The sequence below is a fragment of the Monodelphis domestica genome, chromosome 7, assembly GCF_027887165.1.
Source record: "Monodelphis domestica isolate mMonDom1 chromosome 7, mMonDom1.pri, whole genome shotgun sequence".
NCBI lineage: Eukaryota > Metazoa > Chordata > Mammalia > Didelphimorphia > Didelphidae > Monodelphis > Monodelphis domestica.
This window is the reverse complement of record NC_077233.1, coordinates 41597362-41618808: the sequence shown is the minus strand read 5'-3', so window position 1 is coordinate 41618808 and position 21447 is coordinate 41597362. Positions and strand designations below refer to the sequence as shown.

Here is a 21447-nt window from a genome sequence, read left to right as displayed (position 1 = left end):
TCTCTCCAAACAGTAAATATAATCATGGGATGTAAAAATTGATCACTGTGATTAGATTAAATTTACAAATCATATACAAATGAAACCAATTCATCTAAGATTAAAGGGAAAACAAACAAACAAACAAACTCCAAATGGAGGAAAATGAGATTACTGGAGGTTTCTCTGATAAAGATTTTACCTCCCAAATGCATAGAGAACTAAGTCAATTTTATAAAATTAAGAGTTACTTCCTAATTGGCAAAGCATTCAGAAAAAGAAATCAAAGCTAGCTATAGTCATATTAAAATGCTCTCAATCACTATTGATTAGAGAAATGAAAATTAAAATACTTTTGAGGTTCATCGCTATATTTATCAATTTGACTAATATGATGGAAAAGGAAAATGACACACATTAGAGGAAGTTTGGAAAATTTGGAAGACTAATGAGTTTTTGTTCAAGTTGTGAACTGATATAATCATCTTGGAGAGTGATTTGGAAACATAATTAAATATTATTAAACTGTTTACATACTTTTATTGAGCAATATCCTTATTAGGTCTGCATCCCAAAGATATTTTCAAAAAGAAATATCTTCAAAATTATTCATAACAGCACCATTTGTGGTGACAAAGATTTGGAAACAATTAAGGGATGGATGATCAAATTGTGGTTTTATGATTTTGGTGGGATGCAATTGTGCAGATGTGCACATGTGCAGATGTGCAGATGATGTGCTCATCATCAAAATGATGAGCAGAATCGTTTCTGAAAACCCTGAGAAGATTTAAATGAATTCATATAAAGTGCAGTGAACAGAACCAGCGGAAGATTGTACTCATTATTAGCAATATTGTAATATGATCAACTGTGAATATTTTAGCCCTTCTCAGCACTACAGGGATCCAAGACAATTCTGAAGTACTTGTGGTGAAAATGCTATCTGCACCAAGAGAAAGAAATGAGGAAATCTGACAGCAGATAAAAGCGGATTTAATTTTTCTCTTTTTCTTTTTTTGTCTGTGTTTTCTCTTGCAATATTGATTATGTGGAATATATTTTGCATAACTGCACATACATAATTTATATCAAAGTATTTCCCTTCTGAAGGAGGGAGGAGGACAGAGAATTAGTAACTCATTTCTTTAAATGAATATGTTGTTATTCTATGTAATAAAAAAAGAAAATTTCCACTTAAAAAAAAATGTATACTTCAAAATGCTATCTCCCAATCTAGTAAAACTTAGCTTTCATCAGTTGGCATATACTTAAATGTGTATTTTCTGTTCTTGTAAAAAATAAATAGTAAGCTTTCTCAAAGGCAGTCTGTTTCATGTCTAACTTTGTGTTCTTAGTGCCCAGCATATAGTTCCAATTTCATATGTGATTGCTGATTGTTACTTTTCATGTATATCTGTATCCATTATACTAGTATCATATTCTATAAAAAGCCATACATTCTAAATGAATCTAATTTTAATATGATCCATTATTTCAGAAGATGACAATTTCCAATTTTGAAGAAAATTGATTTGAGATTATATATAATCAGAACTAGATACAAATGCCATCTTGAATCTATTGATTGTTCTAAATCAATGACTTACCTCTTACTCTCAATTCAGCATTAGTATAAATGGTCTGATATTTGTTTTCTGCAACACATTGGTAAAAACCTGAGTCTGACAAATTCAGTACAGTTATCATGAGTGATCCATTTTCTATATGAATTCTATCCTAATAAAAGAATAAAGATACAAAGATATTATTATATTAACTCCTCATGAAAAGGATCACATTTTTATGGCTATGCAATAAAGTAAAAACTTGTTTAACTGGCATCTTTTAAACAATAATTCTCTATTAACTCATTCTTAAGAATATTTAAAGGAAGGTTATAATTGTTCAAAGAGAGAATCATAGTTTTTAAGCTTTTAAGTTTCAAGATTATTAAGCTATTATCTAACCTTAGATTTATAAAATTGGCAAAAAAAGTTGCCCAGGTTTATGAAAGTAGGAAAAATCTGAGTTTGGATTTGAACCCAGACACTCTCATTTCAAATACTTGGCTCATTCCATTCTAGTAGACATTTTCACTGCCCAAAGTCATTGCATTCAGGATCTTTGAAAATTGACAATCAATCTCAATTTAATGAATATGATAACTAGCTATTAAACAGAATATTGGAATAAGCAGTATAGTCCATTCCCTAACCATGCCATAAAAGTGAATGTTTACAAGTTTGCATTAAACATGAATTCTAAGTTTAGGACAACTATAATTCTGAGTGTAATTAGACCTCAAGGTGACTTGAATTTGATGACCCTCCTTTGGAGGTAAAGGAGAATTGTACTGTGCCCTTTCTTCCTGCCACCTACAGTAAATTGTCCTTAAATACTGAGCATTTCTTCTGGGCATTCATTAAAATAATATACTCTCAGTCTCAAGTGCATCTCATGAAATAGTTTAATCGTGAAAATATAACTTAAAAATAAATATTTCAAGCTAACCATTACCATTCTCTTGAGATAATAAAACTCATTTGCAGGAAAACAGAGAGAACATTGTGTGAAAATGGATACATGGGGGGAAATTCCACTAAAATAGAAATGAACTATATCTCCAAACACAGGTCTGAAACAACAGAGGATTTTTTTGCAGGTTCTTCAGAGAAAGCATATGCAGATTAAGTAGAAAATTGAAGCAATTATTTGGTTAATTTAAAGGGGGACAACTGTGACTACAGCATAAAGGACAGAGAGAAGAAAGGATTTAGAATCAGAGAACTTGTGTGACCTTGGGCAAAACAGCTTCACTTTCTGTGTTTCTAGTTATCCAGCTATAAAATTAGGAACTTCTATTGAATGACCTCTAATCTACCCATTCTAAAATATATAGCTTATGAATTCTGGGGGCAAATACATTTGCCATTTGTGTATGTAAATTTAAAGTTCAGGTGAAAGTTTTTTTTTTTTTTATTTTAATCATCAGCATATTTGTCTTAGTGTTCTACTTTTTCCTTGGCCTTTGTACAATAGGAAAGAAAAAAAAATTCATCTATCTAATTAAAAAAGCAAACTAACAAAGAGTCAGTGAAATAGAATAAACAGCACAATACCAGTATATATAAAAACTTGCTTACCTCTGGCACAATAGGTTCACCATTTTTTAACCATGTGTAAGAAGGAATTGGACTTCCACTGGCTCTACACTCCCAAAGTAAAGAATCATATAGAGACAGATCTGTATTTTGTATTTTTTTATCCCATTCTGGAAGTGCTGCTCAAGAAAGAACATTTATTAAAAAAAATTGGATAGTTTCCCAACTCAATTCATGAAAATAAAAGGACTAAAAGAAACCAACAAATAAAACTTGGCAGGGCTAGCATAAAATTTACAGGAATCTTATTCTACATTTCCATTTCTATTGCTCATGTTAATAGTTGCTTTTGTTAAAATAAATCTTTATTTCTGTACAATAGCAAGGATATTGTTCAGGAGGTCATGGAAGGAATCATTGGAGATAAGAAATTAAGGAAAAGAAAAGTGTCTGGAGATGTGTTGAAATGTAATTCTAAAATATAAGGAGATTGTGATTCTGGGACAGAAGTAACCCCAAAATAGGAGTTCTTATAGTTTGTGTGCTCACGTGTGTAAGTGTGCACGTGTGTGTGTGTGTGTGTGTGTGTGTGTGTGTGAGAGAGAGAGAGAGAGAGAGAGAGAGAGAGAGAGAGAGAGAGAGAGAGAGAGAGAGAGAGAGAGACTCCTCTTGCAAATAAGTGATTGGCAGGATGATTTCAGAAAAACCTGGAAAGACATATATGACTTGATACAGACTGAAGTAAGCAAAAGCAGGGGGGCACTGTAGGTAGTAACATCAATATTGTCTAATGATTAACTGTGCATTATTAATTTGCTACAAGCAATGAAATATCCAAGAAAACTCAATAGGACTCATGAAGAAAAATGCTATCTATCTATCGCCATAACGGAAACTAATGGAGTGTAAATGCAGATGGAAAGATAACATTTTTCAAATTATTTCCTTAGCTTTTTCTTTATATACTTGATACGTATCTTCTTTCACAACATGATGACTATGAAAATATATATTACCTGGTAGAATATATAAAACCTATATAATATTGTTTAACTCCTTGGGAGGATAGAGGGGAACAATTTGGATCACAAAATGTCAGAAATTGAGTGTTAAAATGATTTGTGTAGGCAACTGGAAAAGAATATAATAATGTCTTTGGGGAAATATAGCATGTAAGCTTTTTGTGAACTTTGGGGGACTTAATGACTATAATTCTATCTTTAAGAGCAACCAAGTATAAAGAAGAATCGGCCCTCTCACCTTGAAGCACCATGGAGTCTAAAGTGCATGAATATAATGAAGATTAGAAAATGAACCCATACCATTTGAATATGTGCATATTTGTTTAGGTGATATGAGATCTACATGTAATTGGAATAGGCACAAACTTTTTTTTAACAGTTTATGACCTTTTGGCCTTGCTATAAGGAAGAAATATTTTTGATTGGCTGTTTATCTGGAAAACAAATTACCAAGAAGTTTGGTAATTGAGTCTATTCTGGAGTTTGAAGCCAGAAAAACAACATTGGAAGTCCTGAAGAATAAAAATTAATCCTAGAAACTCAGCCAAACAATATATGAGATCTGGGCTCATCTAACAATAGTGACACATTATGAAGTGAACTTTATAGTACCTGTATTTATAGAAACTTTATAGAAAGCTTTATAGAAACTGTATCTTCTGAGGAGGTAGAATAGGGGTTGAGCCCAGTACTGTTGATGGGGATAGTATTTTATAACAAGATTCTTGCTACATTTTTGAAGTAAATACCCCTTGGTAAAAGCTAATTGCTGTTAACTGGTTAGATAGATATGAGACATGTCAGTAGAAACTAATATGGGGGACAGTGTTTTGGAAAAAAGGCTCAATCAGATATCAATGAAAAATGACTTTAAGTATTCAGGGAGACTTCTGTAATCACAGTGGGTGCGTGTAGCCAGAATGTCTCTGGGAGAATAGGACAGAGTACTAATTATCAATTTTATATATATATGTGTGTGTTATATATATATATATATATATATATATATATATATATATATATATATATATAACATATATAATGCTTTTAATCTATTTTGGTATTTTAGTATCCATATCACAATATTGATTAATTGATTGATTGAATTTACCCTTATATTCAACTAAGGTCTATAAATTCTTTTTTTCAGTAAACTACTGTCTAGTCATATTTCCTCATCTCAACATTATTCAAGGCCTTTGGAGGCAGAAATTGCTTCATATTTGTCTATAAATTCAATTAATGGAATATAATAGTTCCTTAAGTTCTGAATATTGTGGAGATTAAATTTAACTCTCCTCAGATTGTGAAAATGAAATTAACTTCCCCCTGATTGTGAAGATCAATTTGTAACCCCTGCCTATTTTTAGATTTAATCACCAAAGTTGTAAACACCCCATTCACACTTGAGTGGGGGAGGTCCCTGACCCACATGTGCAATAGTGGGTGACAAATCAGAATTAATCTAACTGCCCCTGGGCATTCTTAAAGCAAAGCTTCAACTGTAATTGTTAGATGTAAAATTAGGGGAAGGCAAAGGAAGTGACACAAAAGAAAGTGTCTTTAAAAGGAATTAAAACTTCCTGTGAGACACAGTTCTTCATTTTTTGGAGTGGAGGCTGCTGAAGAGTCTGCTGACTGGACCTGAGACCCTGTACATGGTGAGATTGTTCTTCAATCTCTCCCTTTTGGATTGATACGTAGAGATTGAAAAATGCTGATTCCTTTCCTGGATTTCTGAAGAAACTAGCCTCAGGAAAAACCTATCCTCTTGAGAGAGACTCTCTGTATCCCCAGTTCCCTGGCTACTCCACACCTGGTTTTGAACCAGGGATCAGAGTAAATTATTTAGTGCTTAATCTAGATATCTTACCTCTCTCTGATTTTCTTACTTCACTCTTTCTATATTTTATAAATAAATTATAAATAAATCTCTTTGGAATTAATATAAATTCCTGATGACCCTGTTTTTAAATATATCCAGTACAACCTTTTTATAGAATTGTAACCCCTTTTCCCCACTTACAATACAATTGAAATATTCTTGTATTTAATATTATTTAAAGGATTTTTCTTGAAGGATTTGTAGAACTAATAACCTATAGAGTTCTGATTGCAGTATGAATGCATTAGTAGGACTTGAAAACTTCCTTTCCAAGGTACTGACCTTGGTACTAATCATGAAAGAAGGCAGGACTGAACACCAAAACATCACAAATTATGCTTTAGAATTCAAAAACTAAGTTTTATGATTTTTTTCTGTAACCACATGGGCATATCCATACATATATTTATAATTATAATATATATTATTCTATTTTCTGTTAGTATTAAGCATTAAAATATTTATATTATATGTGGAATGTAGACAATCAAAATATTATGAATCTTATTTGCTCATTTTTAAGGTATACATAGCACTTGAGGAAACTAAGGAGAAAATTATTTTAACATGTACCAATTGAAGTAAAAAAAAAAAGCAAATTATTTGTATAATTCAGACCAAAACACTTTTTGCCTGAAAAGGCCAGATAATGGAATATGAAATTTTTCCTTTAAACTATCCAGATAATTGTCTCAATATTCCACCTTTTAAGGGAGAGTGGTTACTTAAAGATAAGAGATCAATATATGATGTAAGAAGAGGGAAAACCATTCTGTTTTCGTCAATGGTCTGTTGGGATTTCTACACAGCTAATTTAGTAAGGGAGGAGCATTAGTTCCATTAGATTAGACACCACAACTTTACTGACTCATGTTACATGCTGAGAGCTATTTATTTTGGCTTTGCAATAACTCTGTACCTTTGTTCCTTTGACTAAAACCTTCACATTGGTTGTGGATGAGTATAGTGGAAAATCTTCCTTTGAATCCTCTCCAAAACCTTTAATATCCTGTTGCTACAAAAACTCCCAGTTGAGTCCCTACAATTACATTTAACAAAGAATGCTCAAGTAAAGAAGTCTGTTCTATTACAATTGCAGCATCTATTGAAAAAAAAACAAAACAAAACAATTCCTTCTCAGTTCCCTTTCCAAAACTATGGGGAAATAATGAAGGTGAGAAATCACATTCTCTATATAAAATACAACCCTTCAATTTATGCTAAAATAGAACTTGAAAAAGAAATGGAAAATAATAATATCCAAAGGACATTGACTCAATTCATTGACATGAGGTGGTTTTTACTCTTTAGACATCTATTATTATTGAAAAAAATGTTTTATCACTGACTTCAAATACATCAAATATATGTGTTGTTTGTGCAGAAATACAATAAAACAGAAGCTCTCTCATGTAGGAAGGTTTAGTACAGTTCAGACAAGGACATTTTAACAACAATTTTAAAATATTTATATGGCTTATGTAAAAAGAGGAGAAAATAGAAAAATATATCTATTCCTTTATTAGTGACAAATGAGTAATCACTGAGATTTTATGGGATGGAATATTAGTGAGACATTGAGGAATGCAATTCGCCATTTCAATATGCTCATGAAAAAGTACACACTATTTAAGACTGACCAATTACATAGCATAGAAAATATGATTACATTATACCTAAATCATCAATGTTGAGAGTACAAGGATGTCAAAAGGGTTAGTGAAAGTGAGAAAAGGAAGGAGACATTAAGATGACAGAGTGGTAAAAGTACTCCAAAAATTGTTGTCAAATATAGAAAAAGATGAATGAATTTCTGATATAAAAGAAAACATTAGCACTGAGGATGATTATATAGTTATAATGGAGCTCTTCAACTTAAACCTCTTCTAGGTCAAAAACAGAGGGCATGATCAATTCTTTTTTTTTTAAACCCTTACCTTCCCTCTTGGAGTCAATACTGTGTATTGGCTCCAAGGCAGAAGAGTGGTAAGGGCTAGGCAATGGGGGTCAAGTGACTTGCCCAGGGTCACACAGCTGGGAAGTGCATGAGGCCAGATGGCATGATCAATTCTTGATTTGCTTTATTTCACAAAGTAAAACAAATATTCATAGCAGTACACTTCTTCTAGCAAAGGACTAGAATGAAAGTGTTTACCTGTAGATTGATGAATTAATGAAAAAAAATTATGGTATATGAATGTAAAGGAACAAAAATTTTACTACCATGTAAGGAAAAATATAAATACTTCATATACTCTGGATAATTTCCATGAAGTTATTTACAGCAAAATATATACAAGCAGAAGAATAATTTAACTGATGGTCAAAATACTTTAAAAGAAACAGTACTGAAAAACTACTAAATCTCTGATACATGCAGAGATCAATTATGATGTCAAAGGACTGAGATTATACCATATCACCCACCATCTGTTAAAAAAGTTATAGCCTATACATGTGAAAAGAGAAAGAACATTGTTAAATATGAGTAATGTGTGGATTAATTTTATTTAAGTGTATTTGTTAGAGGGAGGATTCAACCAAATTAAAAATCATTATGTTGGAGATAATGTGTTAAATAATTTAGGGAAAGGATAGAGGTTATTGGGAAGTGAAAAAATATTTTAAATACATATAACTATGTATTTAAATACATATATGAATAATTTAAGTGAAATGGAAAACAATTGTACTTCTCTCTCGACTGAATTCTGAAAATATAGGAAAAAATGGCTGATGACATAGAAATGAAAGAAAAACAGAAGATAAGTGATAAAACTCTCAGATTTTATGATAGAGAAGGGCATTACAACTAGGCATAAACTGACATGTCCCTGTTTTTAAAATATTATGGGAATGTATTTGAACAAAAGGAACTTTGTGGATGGAACCAATGACAAGATAGAAAAAGCACTCAGTTGAGCTTTCTCATTATTTTCCACAAAAGGACTTCAAACTAATGTCTCAGATCAAAATCTCAAGTGACAGACAACAAAAGATCAGAATTAAAAAACAAGTCAGAATAAAACTTTCTTCAAGTTCAAGAAAACTTACAAGTTTGGAAAAGAGAAATCTGTGTTATGGAGATGAAGGCAGGCCCAGAGCCAATGTGGCTGAAACAACAGTGGTGCAACTAGGTGATGGTGACAGAATCAATAGCACCTGCTGGAGCTTTCAAACAAGAAATGATAAGCAGACCAGACAACTAGCATGAAAGATTACAAAGGAAATGTATGTATGTTACCACTCTATGCAGGATCAGATGCTATTTGGCAACACCATTGCTTATACTCAATATTGTACAATGTTTAAAGTGGGGGTGAGCATGTTTGGGCAAGAGGTATTGACAGCACCGAGAATCAATATTGATTTTGATCACAAGGGATTAGGATCCCTAATGAACAGTATCATTATCTACAATAGAATGTAACACTTCCAATCCCATGGAATCAAGACACCTGGGGAACAGTTCCCCAAAAGAATTATTTCTGATACCAAGGAGACAGAGATCCTAAGAAAGAGTATTATTTTCAGTCCCAGGCGATCACTGGCCATTCCTAGGTAAGGAACAGAGTTTGATCAAGAAAGCAATGACTATATTTCCTCACAAATCACACAACCATGGAAATACCAAAAAATTCCAGTCCTCCAGAATTAGTTCTGAAAACAGGAGTGCAAAAAGATTGAAGTTTTAGGAAATGCTCTTCCCCCTTTTAGGTCATCAAGGGAACATAATTTTATCATGAAGATGATAATTAAGAAATAAAGTAGCCAATGAGCAAACAGAAACAAAGAACCTGATTTTAAAACTTACAATGGTGACAGGGGAAATCCAGACACATTCTCAGGAGACAATGAAGTCAAAATAGCTAAAAGCAAAGCCTTGTGAAGATTAAACTTAACTCTTCTCTGATTGTGAAAATGAGATTAGTTAACTTTCCCCTGATTGTGAAGATTAAATCATAACCCCTTCCCATTTTTTAATTCAATCACCAAAGGGCTAAACACCCTTTCACATTTCAGTGGGGAGGTCTGTGACCTATGTGTGCAATAATGGGTGACAAATCAGAATTAAACTAACTGTCCCTGGGCAGTCTTAAAGCAAAGCTTCAACTGTGATTGGCAGACTTAAAATTAGGGGAAGGCACAGGAAGTAGCACAAAAGAAAGTGTTTTTAAGAGGAATTTACAACTTCCTGTGAGAGACAGTTCTTCATCTTTTGGAGTTGAGTCTGGAGAAGAATCTGTTAACTGGGCCTGAGACCCAGTTCCTGGTGAGGATGTTGTAAAATCTCTTCCTTTGGACTGACACGTGGTGAGTGAAAAGCTAACTCTTAACTGCTGGACTTTTCTGGAAAAAAAAAAAAAAACTAGCCTTAGGAGAGACTACTTCTTGAGAGATACTTCCTCAGGTCCTTGGCTTTGCCTAAGGACTAACTCTCCCTGCCCAGGTTGAGCCAGGGGAGGGGATTAAATTACTTAGTGCTTAAACTAGATATCCTATCCTAACCTCTCTCTGATTTTCTTATTTCACTCTTTCTATATTTTGTAAATAAATCTCTTTGGAATTAATATAAATACCTGGAAACCCTATTTTTAAAGATAATCTAATCCAACCTTTTTAAAAAATAAATAACCCCCTTTTCTCCTTACAGCCTCAAAGAAAAACAATATGATTTGGACACAAGAAAAATAAGAATTCCTAGATGAGAAAAAGAAAAATTATTTTCAAAATTAAATTAAAATGGTAGAGAAAAAATTAGGTAAATAAATGAGAGTAAAGAAATTAAAACATTAAAAGACCATAATGACTTGATAAAATAAGAACTTACTATATTGAGATTGAAAGCTAGGACTAGAGATGAGAGGCCATAGATTCAATTTTTTACCTCAGATACTTCCTAGCTGCGTGACCCTGATCATGTCACTTAACCAACATTGCCTAATCCTTCACTTTTCTACCTTGGAACCAATACATAGTATTGATTCGAAAGAGGAAGATAAGGTTTAAAAACAAAACAAAACAAAACAAAACAAACAGATTGCTGGGAAAACTTGAAAAGAGTATGGTAGAAATCAGGAACAGACATATATACAAAGCATAGAAAATATAAGAACATGTGAAATTTGACTACATTGAATTAAAATGTTTTTGCACAAACAAAATCAATGCAACTGAAATTATAAGGCGTCACAAACTGAGAAAAATTTTATATTAAATATCTATTAAATGAATTAATTAAATAAAATTAATATTAAATTAATTATTAAAGATAAAAACCTTATTTCTCAAAAATTCAATGAACTGAATCAAACATATGTGAGTTTTTAAGATTAAAAAGCATTCTCCAATTGACAAATGGAAAATCAATGAATATTATCAACATGATAATTCAGAAAATTCCATGATTAAGACACAAATGACAAATACTCAAAGATTATGAACAGATAAATCTGAAGAAGAAATTAAAACTATATTTATTCATATGAATAAATGCTCTAATAAATACTATTAATTAAAGAAATGCAAAATAAAACAACACTAGGGTTTTTATGTCATGTTTTTCAGACTGACTAATGCAACAAAAAAGAAAAAAATAATAAATCTTGCCGTATGTGGAAAAATTGAGCCATTAATAAACTGTTGGTGGAGCTGTATACAATGGTATCTTGACACACAAGTTTAATTTATACCACAGCCTAGCTCAACTCATTTTGCTCTTCTGTCCAATCAAATTTCCCCATTTATATTAAAAGACATGCAATTAATCCTTTCTGCCCCCCCAAACATGCACATTTTTGGGTTTATGTATATGTTTATAAATATGATAATATACTTTATAAATAACAAATAAATATATTTATAGATAATAAGAAAGAATATAAAGAAATAAACTTGCTTATGAAATGTTATTTCCCTTCAAGGTCAGGTGAAGATGCTGGTGGAGAACGTTTTACTTTTGTACACTTTTGCTTAGTAATGCTACATTTAAATGTCAAATTGACCTTACTCATTACTTGTGGCATGTAACATTATTGCTAAACTTAATTGCTATTTTTTTACCTTACTTAGTTATCATCATTTTCTTCACTGAATTTTGACTGTTTTGTCACATTTTCCTAAATTTCACTTAGAGGCCATTCAAACAAAAATCTTTCCACGGAAGTTTGTTTCTTCCTCCCTTTCAGAATTTTTTGATAATGTGTGAAACAAGTGTCATAACAGCTCCAGTGCATGACTTGTTGCAACTTTTTTTTCTGGGTGTGTTTTTTCAATAAACTGTTTAATATTTTTGCCCAAATCCTCAACATTTCCTTCATCTTGCTTGTACTGATTACTTCATCTACCTCAGACTCCACCCCACTAATTTCCTGCAAAATCTCTGTGTGCTGCTGCTGTAACTCCTTCAATTCTTCCGTCATCAAGACCTATGTTTAAAAGTAAACAAATATGTCCCTGAAACTGACAATAAAGACAAAAATAAAGAAGAAAGCAAAAGAAATGGAATACAAATGCTCACATGGCTAGATAAACACTGAACTAAAGGAAACAGCCTCATGTAACTTGTGAAACCGAACACTGGACAGGCTTTCTAGTGGAGAGTGGCAGAAGCTCATGATTCAAATATCTACTTGTGACTTAACGCAAAATATCCCTATTGTGGCTGCTCATATCTCAAATTGCCTGTGATATAAGGTGCTCCGTTATCAAGGTACCACTGTCCTGATACAGCTATTCTGGAGTACAATTAGGAACCATGCCAAAAGTGCCATCAACTGTGTACCCCCTTTAATCCAGTAATACCACTACTAAGTCCATATGCCAAATATGTTAAAGATAGGAGGAAAGGACCTACTTGGAAAAAAGGATTTATAGCTGCTCTCTTTGTGTTGGTAAATAACTGGAAACTGAGGGGAATGACCGAACAAGTTATAGATTATGATTGTAATGCTCTAGTATTATGCCATAAAAAATTAACAAGATGAGATCCCAAACCTTGAAAGAGTTAAATGAAGTTATACAAAGTGAAGTAAGCAAAACCATAAGAATGATCAACTGTGAATGAATTAACTATTATCAGCAAGGCAAAGATCCAAGACAATTCCAAGGGTCACATGATGAAAAAGGCTACCACTTCCAAAGAAGGACCTAATAGAATCTGAATTCAGATTGAAGCATACCATTCTTCTTTTTATTTCCTCCATGGTTTTTTTTTTCTAGTCTAATTGATATGTGTGTTCTTTCACATATCATGAACATGGAAATATGAATTTCATGATTATACATGTATTGCATCTATCACATTATCTGTTGTCTTTGTGAGGTGGGAGGGGTGGGAGAGTGGGAGAGAATATGGATTAGAAAATTATAGAAAATGATGATTTGAAATTTTATCAAAATTTAATGTAGAAAAAAAGTATTATCCAAATTGAAAATAAGGTACAAAATATTTTGAAAATTAAAAAAAAATCCTTAAAAACTATAATTTACCAAGTTGAGTCTAAAGACTCTATGAGACATCAAGAAAATAATCTAAGAAAATCAAAAGAATGAAAAAAAACAAGAATATATGAGATATATCATCACATTCCAGACACAAAATACCATAGCTGGATGCAACATATAACTTTGAAATAAAATTCAATAGAAGCATAGAAAGGTAAATATGAAAGACAAATCATGAGGGACTCTGTAAAGTTAAACTGTTCAATTTGATACATGAGATGAAAAAAATAACCCATAAGAACTTTATCATCATTGAAATTAAAAGAATTCTACATAGAAAGAGGACACAAAGTGAGTTGATTAGGTTGAGATAATGTAAAAAAGGGATAAATAAGAAACAGATATTCCCTGGGATAAGGGGGAAGGAAGAGGAAGAATTGGGACAATTATCTCACACAAAAAAGGCATACATGGAAGAGCTTTTATAGTGGTGGGGAAAATAATAAGTGGGAGAGTGCTTGGACTTCACAATTACACTCTTTTAAAAAAAGAAATACACATACCCATATATGTACATATAGATATACTCAATTTGTAATAGAATTCTCTTTTACCCAATATGGAAGTGTAAGGGTAAGTGATGAAAGGAAAGTTAGGTAATAGAAGAAATGTCGGATAAAAGAAGACAGTGTTCAGAAGCAAAAAAGACCTTAAAGGAGGAACAGGATAAATATAGAGAAATAACTATAAGAAAAATAGAATGGAGGAAAATGTACAAGTGGTAATCATAACTGTGAATGTGAATGGAATGAACTCACCCATAAAAATGGAAATAGATAGCAGAATACATTAGAAATCAGAATCTAACAAATTTTTGTTTACAAGAAAAATGCTTTAAAGGAAGAATCATGCACAGTTAAAATAAGGCACTGGAGAGAGATGCAAATCAAAACAACTCTGAGGTATCACCTCACACCTAGCAGATTGGCTAACATAACAGCAAAGGAAAGTAATGAATGCTGGAGGGGACGTGGCAAAGTAGGGACACTAATTCATTGCTGGTGGAGTTGTGAATTGATCCAGCCATTCTGGTAGGCAATTTGGAACTATGCCCATAGGGTGATAAAAGACTGTCTGCCCTTTGATCCAGCTATAGCACTGCTGGGTTTGTACCCCAAAGAAATAATAAGGAAAAAGACTTGTACAAGAATATTCGTAGCTGCACTCTTTGTGGTGGCCAAAAATTGGAAAACAAGGGGATGCCCATCAGTTGGGGAATGGCTGAACAAATTGTGGTATATGTTGGTGATGGAATACTATTGTGCTAAAAGGAATAATGAACTGGAGGAATTCCATGATGACTGGAACAACCTCCAGAAAGTGATGCAGAACGAGAGGAGCAGAACCAGGAAAACATTATACACAGAGGCTGATACACTGTGGTACAATCGAAGGTAATGGACTTCTCCATTAGTGTCAATGCATTGTCCCTGAACAATCTGCAGGGATCTAAAAAATACTATCCACAAGCAGAGGATAAACTGTGGGAGTAAAAACACCAATGAAAAGCAACTGCTTGACTACAGGGGTTGAGGGGATATGACTGAGGAGAGACTCTAAATGAACACTCTAATGCAAATACCAACAACATGGAAATGGGTTCGAATCAAGAACACATTTGATAACCAATGGAATTGTGCATCAGCTATGGGAGAGGAAAAGGTGGTGGGAAGGGGGCAGGGAGAAAAAGAAAATGATCTTTGTTTCCAGTGAATAATGTTTGGAAATGACCAAATAAAATAATGTTTAAAATTTAAAAAAAAGAACTTTAATAAAGGATCTATTAAGAACAAAAAATAAATAAATAAAATAAAATAAGGCACTGGAACAGATTTATTCTCCAGATGAGGATAGAAAAATCTGAAGTGGATAACAAAAAAGAAAAAAGAAATGGGACTACTTGCAGTGGACAACCAGGTCAGCTACAGCTTGCTAAAGGGAAACATAGAATTGATAGCAATAGTAAAAAAAATGTATTTTCCAAATAACATAGCATTCAGAGTCTGAAAGGAAAAGTTAAATGAGCTATAAGAGGAAATAATTAAATTATACTAGTCTGAGACATCATTTCATTTCAAAAGTAATAAATCTTACATAAAATAAATACTAAGGAATTCAAAGAGATGAATAAAGTCTTGGAAAAGTTAGATACAATAGACCTATGGAGAAAAGGGAATTAGAGTAGAAAAGGAACATGTCTTTTTTTTCAGTTGTATATGGCACCATCACAAAAAAAAGTTCTGTATTTAGGCAAAAACCGCAAATCCACATGCATAAAAAAATAAAAAAAATGAATTCTTTTCTGACTATAATTCAACCAAAATCACATTTAATAAGGGGTGGTGGAAACATGGTAAAAATTAGTTGGAAATTAATCTAATCCTTAAGAATAAGTGAGTCAAAGAACACAAAAGAAACAATCAATAATTTCATGAAAATGGATGATAAAGGGATAGTACCAAGAATTCTGATTAGAAGCAAAAACTCAGTTGAAGTCTCCCAGTATTGTATCTAGTAGTAGTAGTAGTCTCTTGGTAACTAAGGATGATGATTGTCTTTGTGCACTTTCATCTGTGACAGAGATGAGTGTGCACAAAACCACTTGTGCGTGAAGATTTAAGTGGAAAAGTCGATGCACAGAGACAATCCCACTCTCTCGGGGTTGGAAGCCTGGGTCCAGTGGCATGAAAAATCGTTACATCTGGAGACTTCCTCAGCTGCATTGGATGGCCGTGTTGTCTTTTGTGCTCTAACATGCTCTAAGCATTCCACAGTGCTTTGCTGCATTGCCCTCTCAGGCATTGAACCTTCTTGCTGGTTTCTTCCATCTGTTCGACCAAAGCAGTCTTCACATGCTGGGTGAGCCAAGCCTTGGCTCATCAGGGGTCTATGACCCAATGGCTACCCTCACAAGCTTTAGCCGGCCTGTCGAAGCAATTGCCCGGGGTGTGGCTGCTGCCGCATGCTAGCAGCTACTGGGATCCACAAGTGAGAGCTGGGTGTCAGGTTGAGGTCAGAGGCTGGAGAGTGTTAGATTTAAAATAGTTTGGAGCATTAAATTGTTGTAGATAAGAGAGTGGGAGCCATGAACTGTGATAATTAAAATGTTTGGGAGCAAGGGAAATATATATAACAATTATGACCGCTGAAATATGTTTCTACTGTGTCTTGGTTTTATATAAATATAAGATGGTCGCCAGGGAATACATTCCCAATTTATGAATATGCCCAAGCCAACTGGGGTTTATAGAGAAATTTAATTTATAATACACTGATTAATCAATAGAAAAAGAGAGAAAGTAAGAAAGGAATAAGAATGAAGGGCCTCAAGCCAATAAGGCCTAGACCTCAGTCCTAAGAGATAAATCAGTCAGTTGGTTTTATCACTCACCCAAGATCTCTCTAGGTAAGGCTTCTCATGCCAACCTCAGGCTCCACCTTCAAGAGAGCCTCCTTTCAAGAAATGTTTCAGAGAATTTTCCTCCTGAGTTCTCCTTCCACAGCCTCCTTCAAGATCTGTCCAGGAGCTCTCCCTCCAGGACCTCTCTCCTCTCAGACCTCCTTCAGAGTATCAACCTCTCAGACCTCCTTCAGAGCAAAACCTCCCTCTCAGACCTCCTTCAGAGCAAACCTCCCTCCTTTAAGGAAAAAAACTAAGTTCCCTCCCCTCAGTTCTCACATCTACCAATCACTGTCGATGTCTCCCCTGTGCCAATGGTGGCTCTAGCTTAACCCAGGACCACCCAGAGGTCTGGCCCCTTTGCACATGTCTGTTGAAGGTCATATTCTTAAATAATTAAATCTTGATCTTTGCTGCAGCCCTTCCTAAATCCTGTTACTCTGAGTAGGGTGGAGATTGTAGTTTCCAAGACCTGGTTCTGTCATTCCAAGTATCTCTATTGTATCAATTCTAAAATCAATCATGACTCAAAGAACTTCCTGTTCTATGCTTAAGCATAGGTCAAAGCCCTTTCCATTGTTTAGCAAAAGGTTTCTGTCCTAAAGTAATCTTAAGTAGTGAGGAGAAGGATTCTCCCATGCCAAGGAGTTTCATTTTCCAATAGAGTTCTTACTATCAATAGGAAATTTTTTCAAATATGAAATTTCCCAATGGGAAAAATTTCCAATATTCATAAGTCTAAGAAATTTTAAGGTTTACAAGAGCTGCCCTAGGAGGGCATGACAAGCCCTCTATACCAGAGATACATGTATCTAAACAACTTTAAATTAAGATCACAGTGAGGCATTCTTCCGACATAAGACAAGTTAGGAAGTAAGACAATGATCCAAAATAAAGATTCAGTTGTTAAAATTCTAGCACAATTATTGTGGTTTTAGAAAGGAATGAATTTAGCAGTAACATATAGGCCCATAGTATAATAGGTATAAGAATGAAAAGAATCTTAGAGGCCATCTTCTTCAAGCTACTCATTTTACAGATTGAGTAAATGAGGTCCAAAGGAGTTGAATGACAGTTTGAGATAAATAATAATGAATGAATAGTTCATTTTCTTCTTTTTGTGATTTTGGGTTGTTTTCTGGAAGGAGGTTAGGTTGTTTGAAGAGGTTTGTAGACAAGTAAACTGGAAGAATGCTATCAACATAATAGATTGAATTTAAGCAGGTTATCTAAAAATTTCTCATAACATCCTTCTGGAAAAGATGGCTAAGTGTGAATTAAGTGGAAGTGCCATGAAATGGTATTTTCTTTATCAGCTGAATGGATTTAAAAGGAGTTTGACATTGACTAGAACAACATCAACTTAGAATAAGAGCTCTTCTGTAATGGAAGAGGAGTTTCATATTGGCCTATATCTATGCTACACTTTTATGATTGATTTAGATGAATGAATAAATAAAAGTTTTATCAAATTTTCAAATAGAATGAAACTTAGAGAGATAATTAATCTACCAATCAATTTGTCAATAGGTTTATTAGGTGCTGCTGTGAATCCAGCACTATCTATAAAATCTAGGTACTTGGAATAAACATTAAAAAAGGATACAATCTTTGTTCTTAAAAGCATAAATTCTAAATTAACTTTACCTTCCTGGTACATTAAATAATGTACCAGTGCATTCAGAAATAATTCCAAATTATTGAATTATAGGATGCAGTAAATAAAATAAATAACATATAATAATGATGAATATGAAAATTGTCTTGGGTCCCTAAAAATTCATTTCTAAAAGTCCAAGATATAAGAAAAAAGGCTATACAGCAAAAGATACATCCAAATGATTGTTTTGCAAAAGACATTCTGAATAATTATGAAGAGTATTTTTCTGTTCAAAATAGTTATGTAATTACCTAACTTCGCTATTTGACTTTGTGCATATACATATTGCCTTTAAATGGAAATTTAGTGTTGTCCATCCCTCAACTTGTATTATTCTCTCATCCATTTTTTCCTTCATTTGTAAATTCCCTTTGGAGTTATATAATTAAGATTGCCATAGGCTGCTGCTGAATGTTTTATGTGAAATATATTGGATTCTGCTCTACCTTGAATTATAAACCTTTATAGCTTTAGCATGACACAGCTGATATTTTCAATGGCAATTATAATAAACAATAGCAAGCCTAGACCATAGTAAAATTAAAGTAATATTTTAGAGATGGCTATTCCAATCTGCTAATCATAGTAGTAAGCATCCTTAACCTGGAAATACATCTTCCTTATTCCTCCCATGATATTTCCCACAACATGCTAATGACTTCTATTTACTGCAATGGATATTATACAATGTTTCATAAGCTCTTAGAAATATGATTGGCTCACCATAGAAAAACAATTGACCTCTTGCAATATTCCTTCCTCTCAGGTTTCCAGCAATGCACTCATAAGAGCCTTCATCCTCCTCTTGAAAGTTAGGGATGGCAATCATTCCTTTGGACTTGCTATATTGGATTTTCCTTGCCAAAGGACTTCCATCCAACTTCCTCCAACTAATATCAGGTACTGGACTAAAGAAGAATAATTCATTAGAGAAGGAGATAGTGTAGCAATAAAGATTAAGACAGTGCAGAGTAATTTAGGTAAATTACTCAAGACATATATTATTCAAAAATGCTGATGTTTTATGCGATTAGCTTACCAGTAAGTCAGTCACTGCCTATGTATATACGCTACTAAGAAAAGAGACCACAGACCACAAAACTTTGCTATGATATTTGTGTAAGTTAAGTTCAATTATAACATGACTCATACAGATCATGATAATGGCTAAGGATAAGTGGAATATATGACATGTAAAGATTAATTTAACTCCATAAAAATAAAATTCCTCATATTAACATTCGAGATCCTCCACTTTTTGATTCTCCACTATTTGATTATACTGCTTCGATTTTATCCTTTACTTCTTTCCTATAGGCAATCTGATAATCTAAAGTGAAATAGTTGTTTCTAAAAAACCATCATGGCTATTCTCCCTTCATCAAATGCCATTCCTATATACTTTTTACTGATATCTCCTGTATTTTCTTTCTTGCTCAAGTCAAGTCTCAGCTTCTCTATGATGTCTTTGCCATCATATAGATTCCATTTTCTATTCCTGTCTCCTTTAAAACTCTATAATGTTTATTTTCTCTACTAATCCAGTATCTCTTAACATTATAAATAGATTATATTAATGCCTTATGGTAGTGGTGGTAAACCTTTTATAGCTGAGTGCCATGCTCTGCCCAACTAGAGACCAAGTGTTTTGCTCAAGCCCCTGTTAATCTTCCCCGATGCCTTATTCCAGATGGGGGAAGGAAGCACTCCCTTTAGGCTACTAGGCAGAGGGGTCAGTCATGGGAAAAATTATCTTCAGGAACATGGAGAAAAGAAGGGGAGCAGCTCAGCCTGGACTCCCTCTAGATTTCTAATAAGGAACTCTGGCAGGCAACAGGCATACATGCCCACAGAGAGGTCTCTGCATGCCCTATCTGGCACATGAACCATAGGTTCACCACCACAGCCTTATAACATAAGTAGTTTGTAAACCCAACAAGGGTTTATAAATAAAGTCTTTGCTAATTTCCTAATAAATAGCACATCATGGTGTGTAACATATATGTTATCTATGTTTATTCAAACTAATGAATATATATATATATATATAAATTGATGTGATTAGAAAAGTATGTACATGTTTCTAATTCTAAAATTTAAATATACTCATGCTCACATATGAATATGTATATTTTAAATCTTGTAACATTTATTATTTTCATAATAATTCTATACCCAAAATCTTTCTATGGTTAACTACCAATGGGAACCATACACTAAAGTGCTATAGAGTATCAATCTTATTTAATATGGGCTTCAATCCTCACAGTTTATGCCAATTTTGCCTCCATTATGCTGTCTGTATTATCTCAAATATTCCATGTCTTCATGTAATATAGAGTGAGTTATCCCATATAGCCAATATATAAATATGCATTCCTTGAGAGCAGGGATTAATTTGATATTCTCTTTTTAATTTCTTTTTCTCCAGTATATTTAAGATGGTGTTTAGTGATTAATAAAATGTTTATTGACCCAATTTCTTCCAGAGGTCATTTTAGTCTGTGTCATGAAAATGTCAGGTACTATTGGTTTTCTAAAGAACCACTTGTTAATTATACAGGATTTTGAATAGGATGTGATGATTCCATATTGTTTTAGGGAAGCATAGTACAGTGGAGAAATATTAGAAATAGATTATGGAAACTTTACTTTGAATCCAGACTCAGATACTCATGAATGTGGACAAATTAGCCTCTTTGAAATTTATACAGCTCTATGATTCTAAGGATTTTATAGTTGGAAAAACTATTGCCCCAAAATTAAGTTCCAAATTCAAAATTACAAAGGTTGTGTGTTAATTGAACTTAATTTTGGAGGGAAGAAGATTCAGGAGGTATTATAGCAATGTTCAAATATTTGTAAAAGAAGGATTGAGCTTGTCCTTTTGG

General features: G+C 33.3%; 1 protein-coding gene across 1 annotated transcript in view; it reads right to left on the bottom strand.

The window, feature by feature from the left end:
• The window catches only part of CNTN6 (contactin 6), a 493040-nt gene that overhangs the window by 129078 nt on the left and 342515 nt on the right, over positions 1–21447 (bottom strand). Inside the window, exons 8-10 of the mRNA XM_007500105.2 lie at positions 19280–19464; positions 3126–3262; positions 1590–1719 (exon numbers count right to left, since the gene is read on the bottom strand). Coding sequence (XP_007500167.2) covers positions 1590–1719; positions 3126–3262; positions 19280–19464 — 452 coding nt within the window. The remainder of the gene's footprint in view (positions 1–1589; positions 1720–3125; positions 3263–19279; positions 19465–21447) is intronic.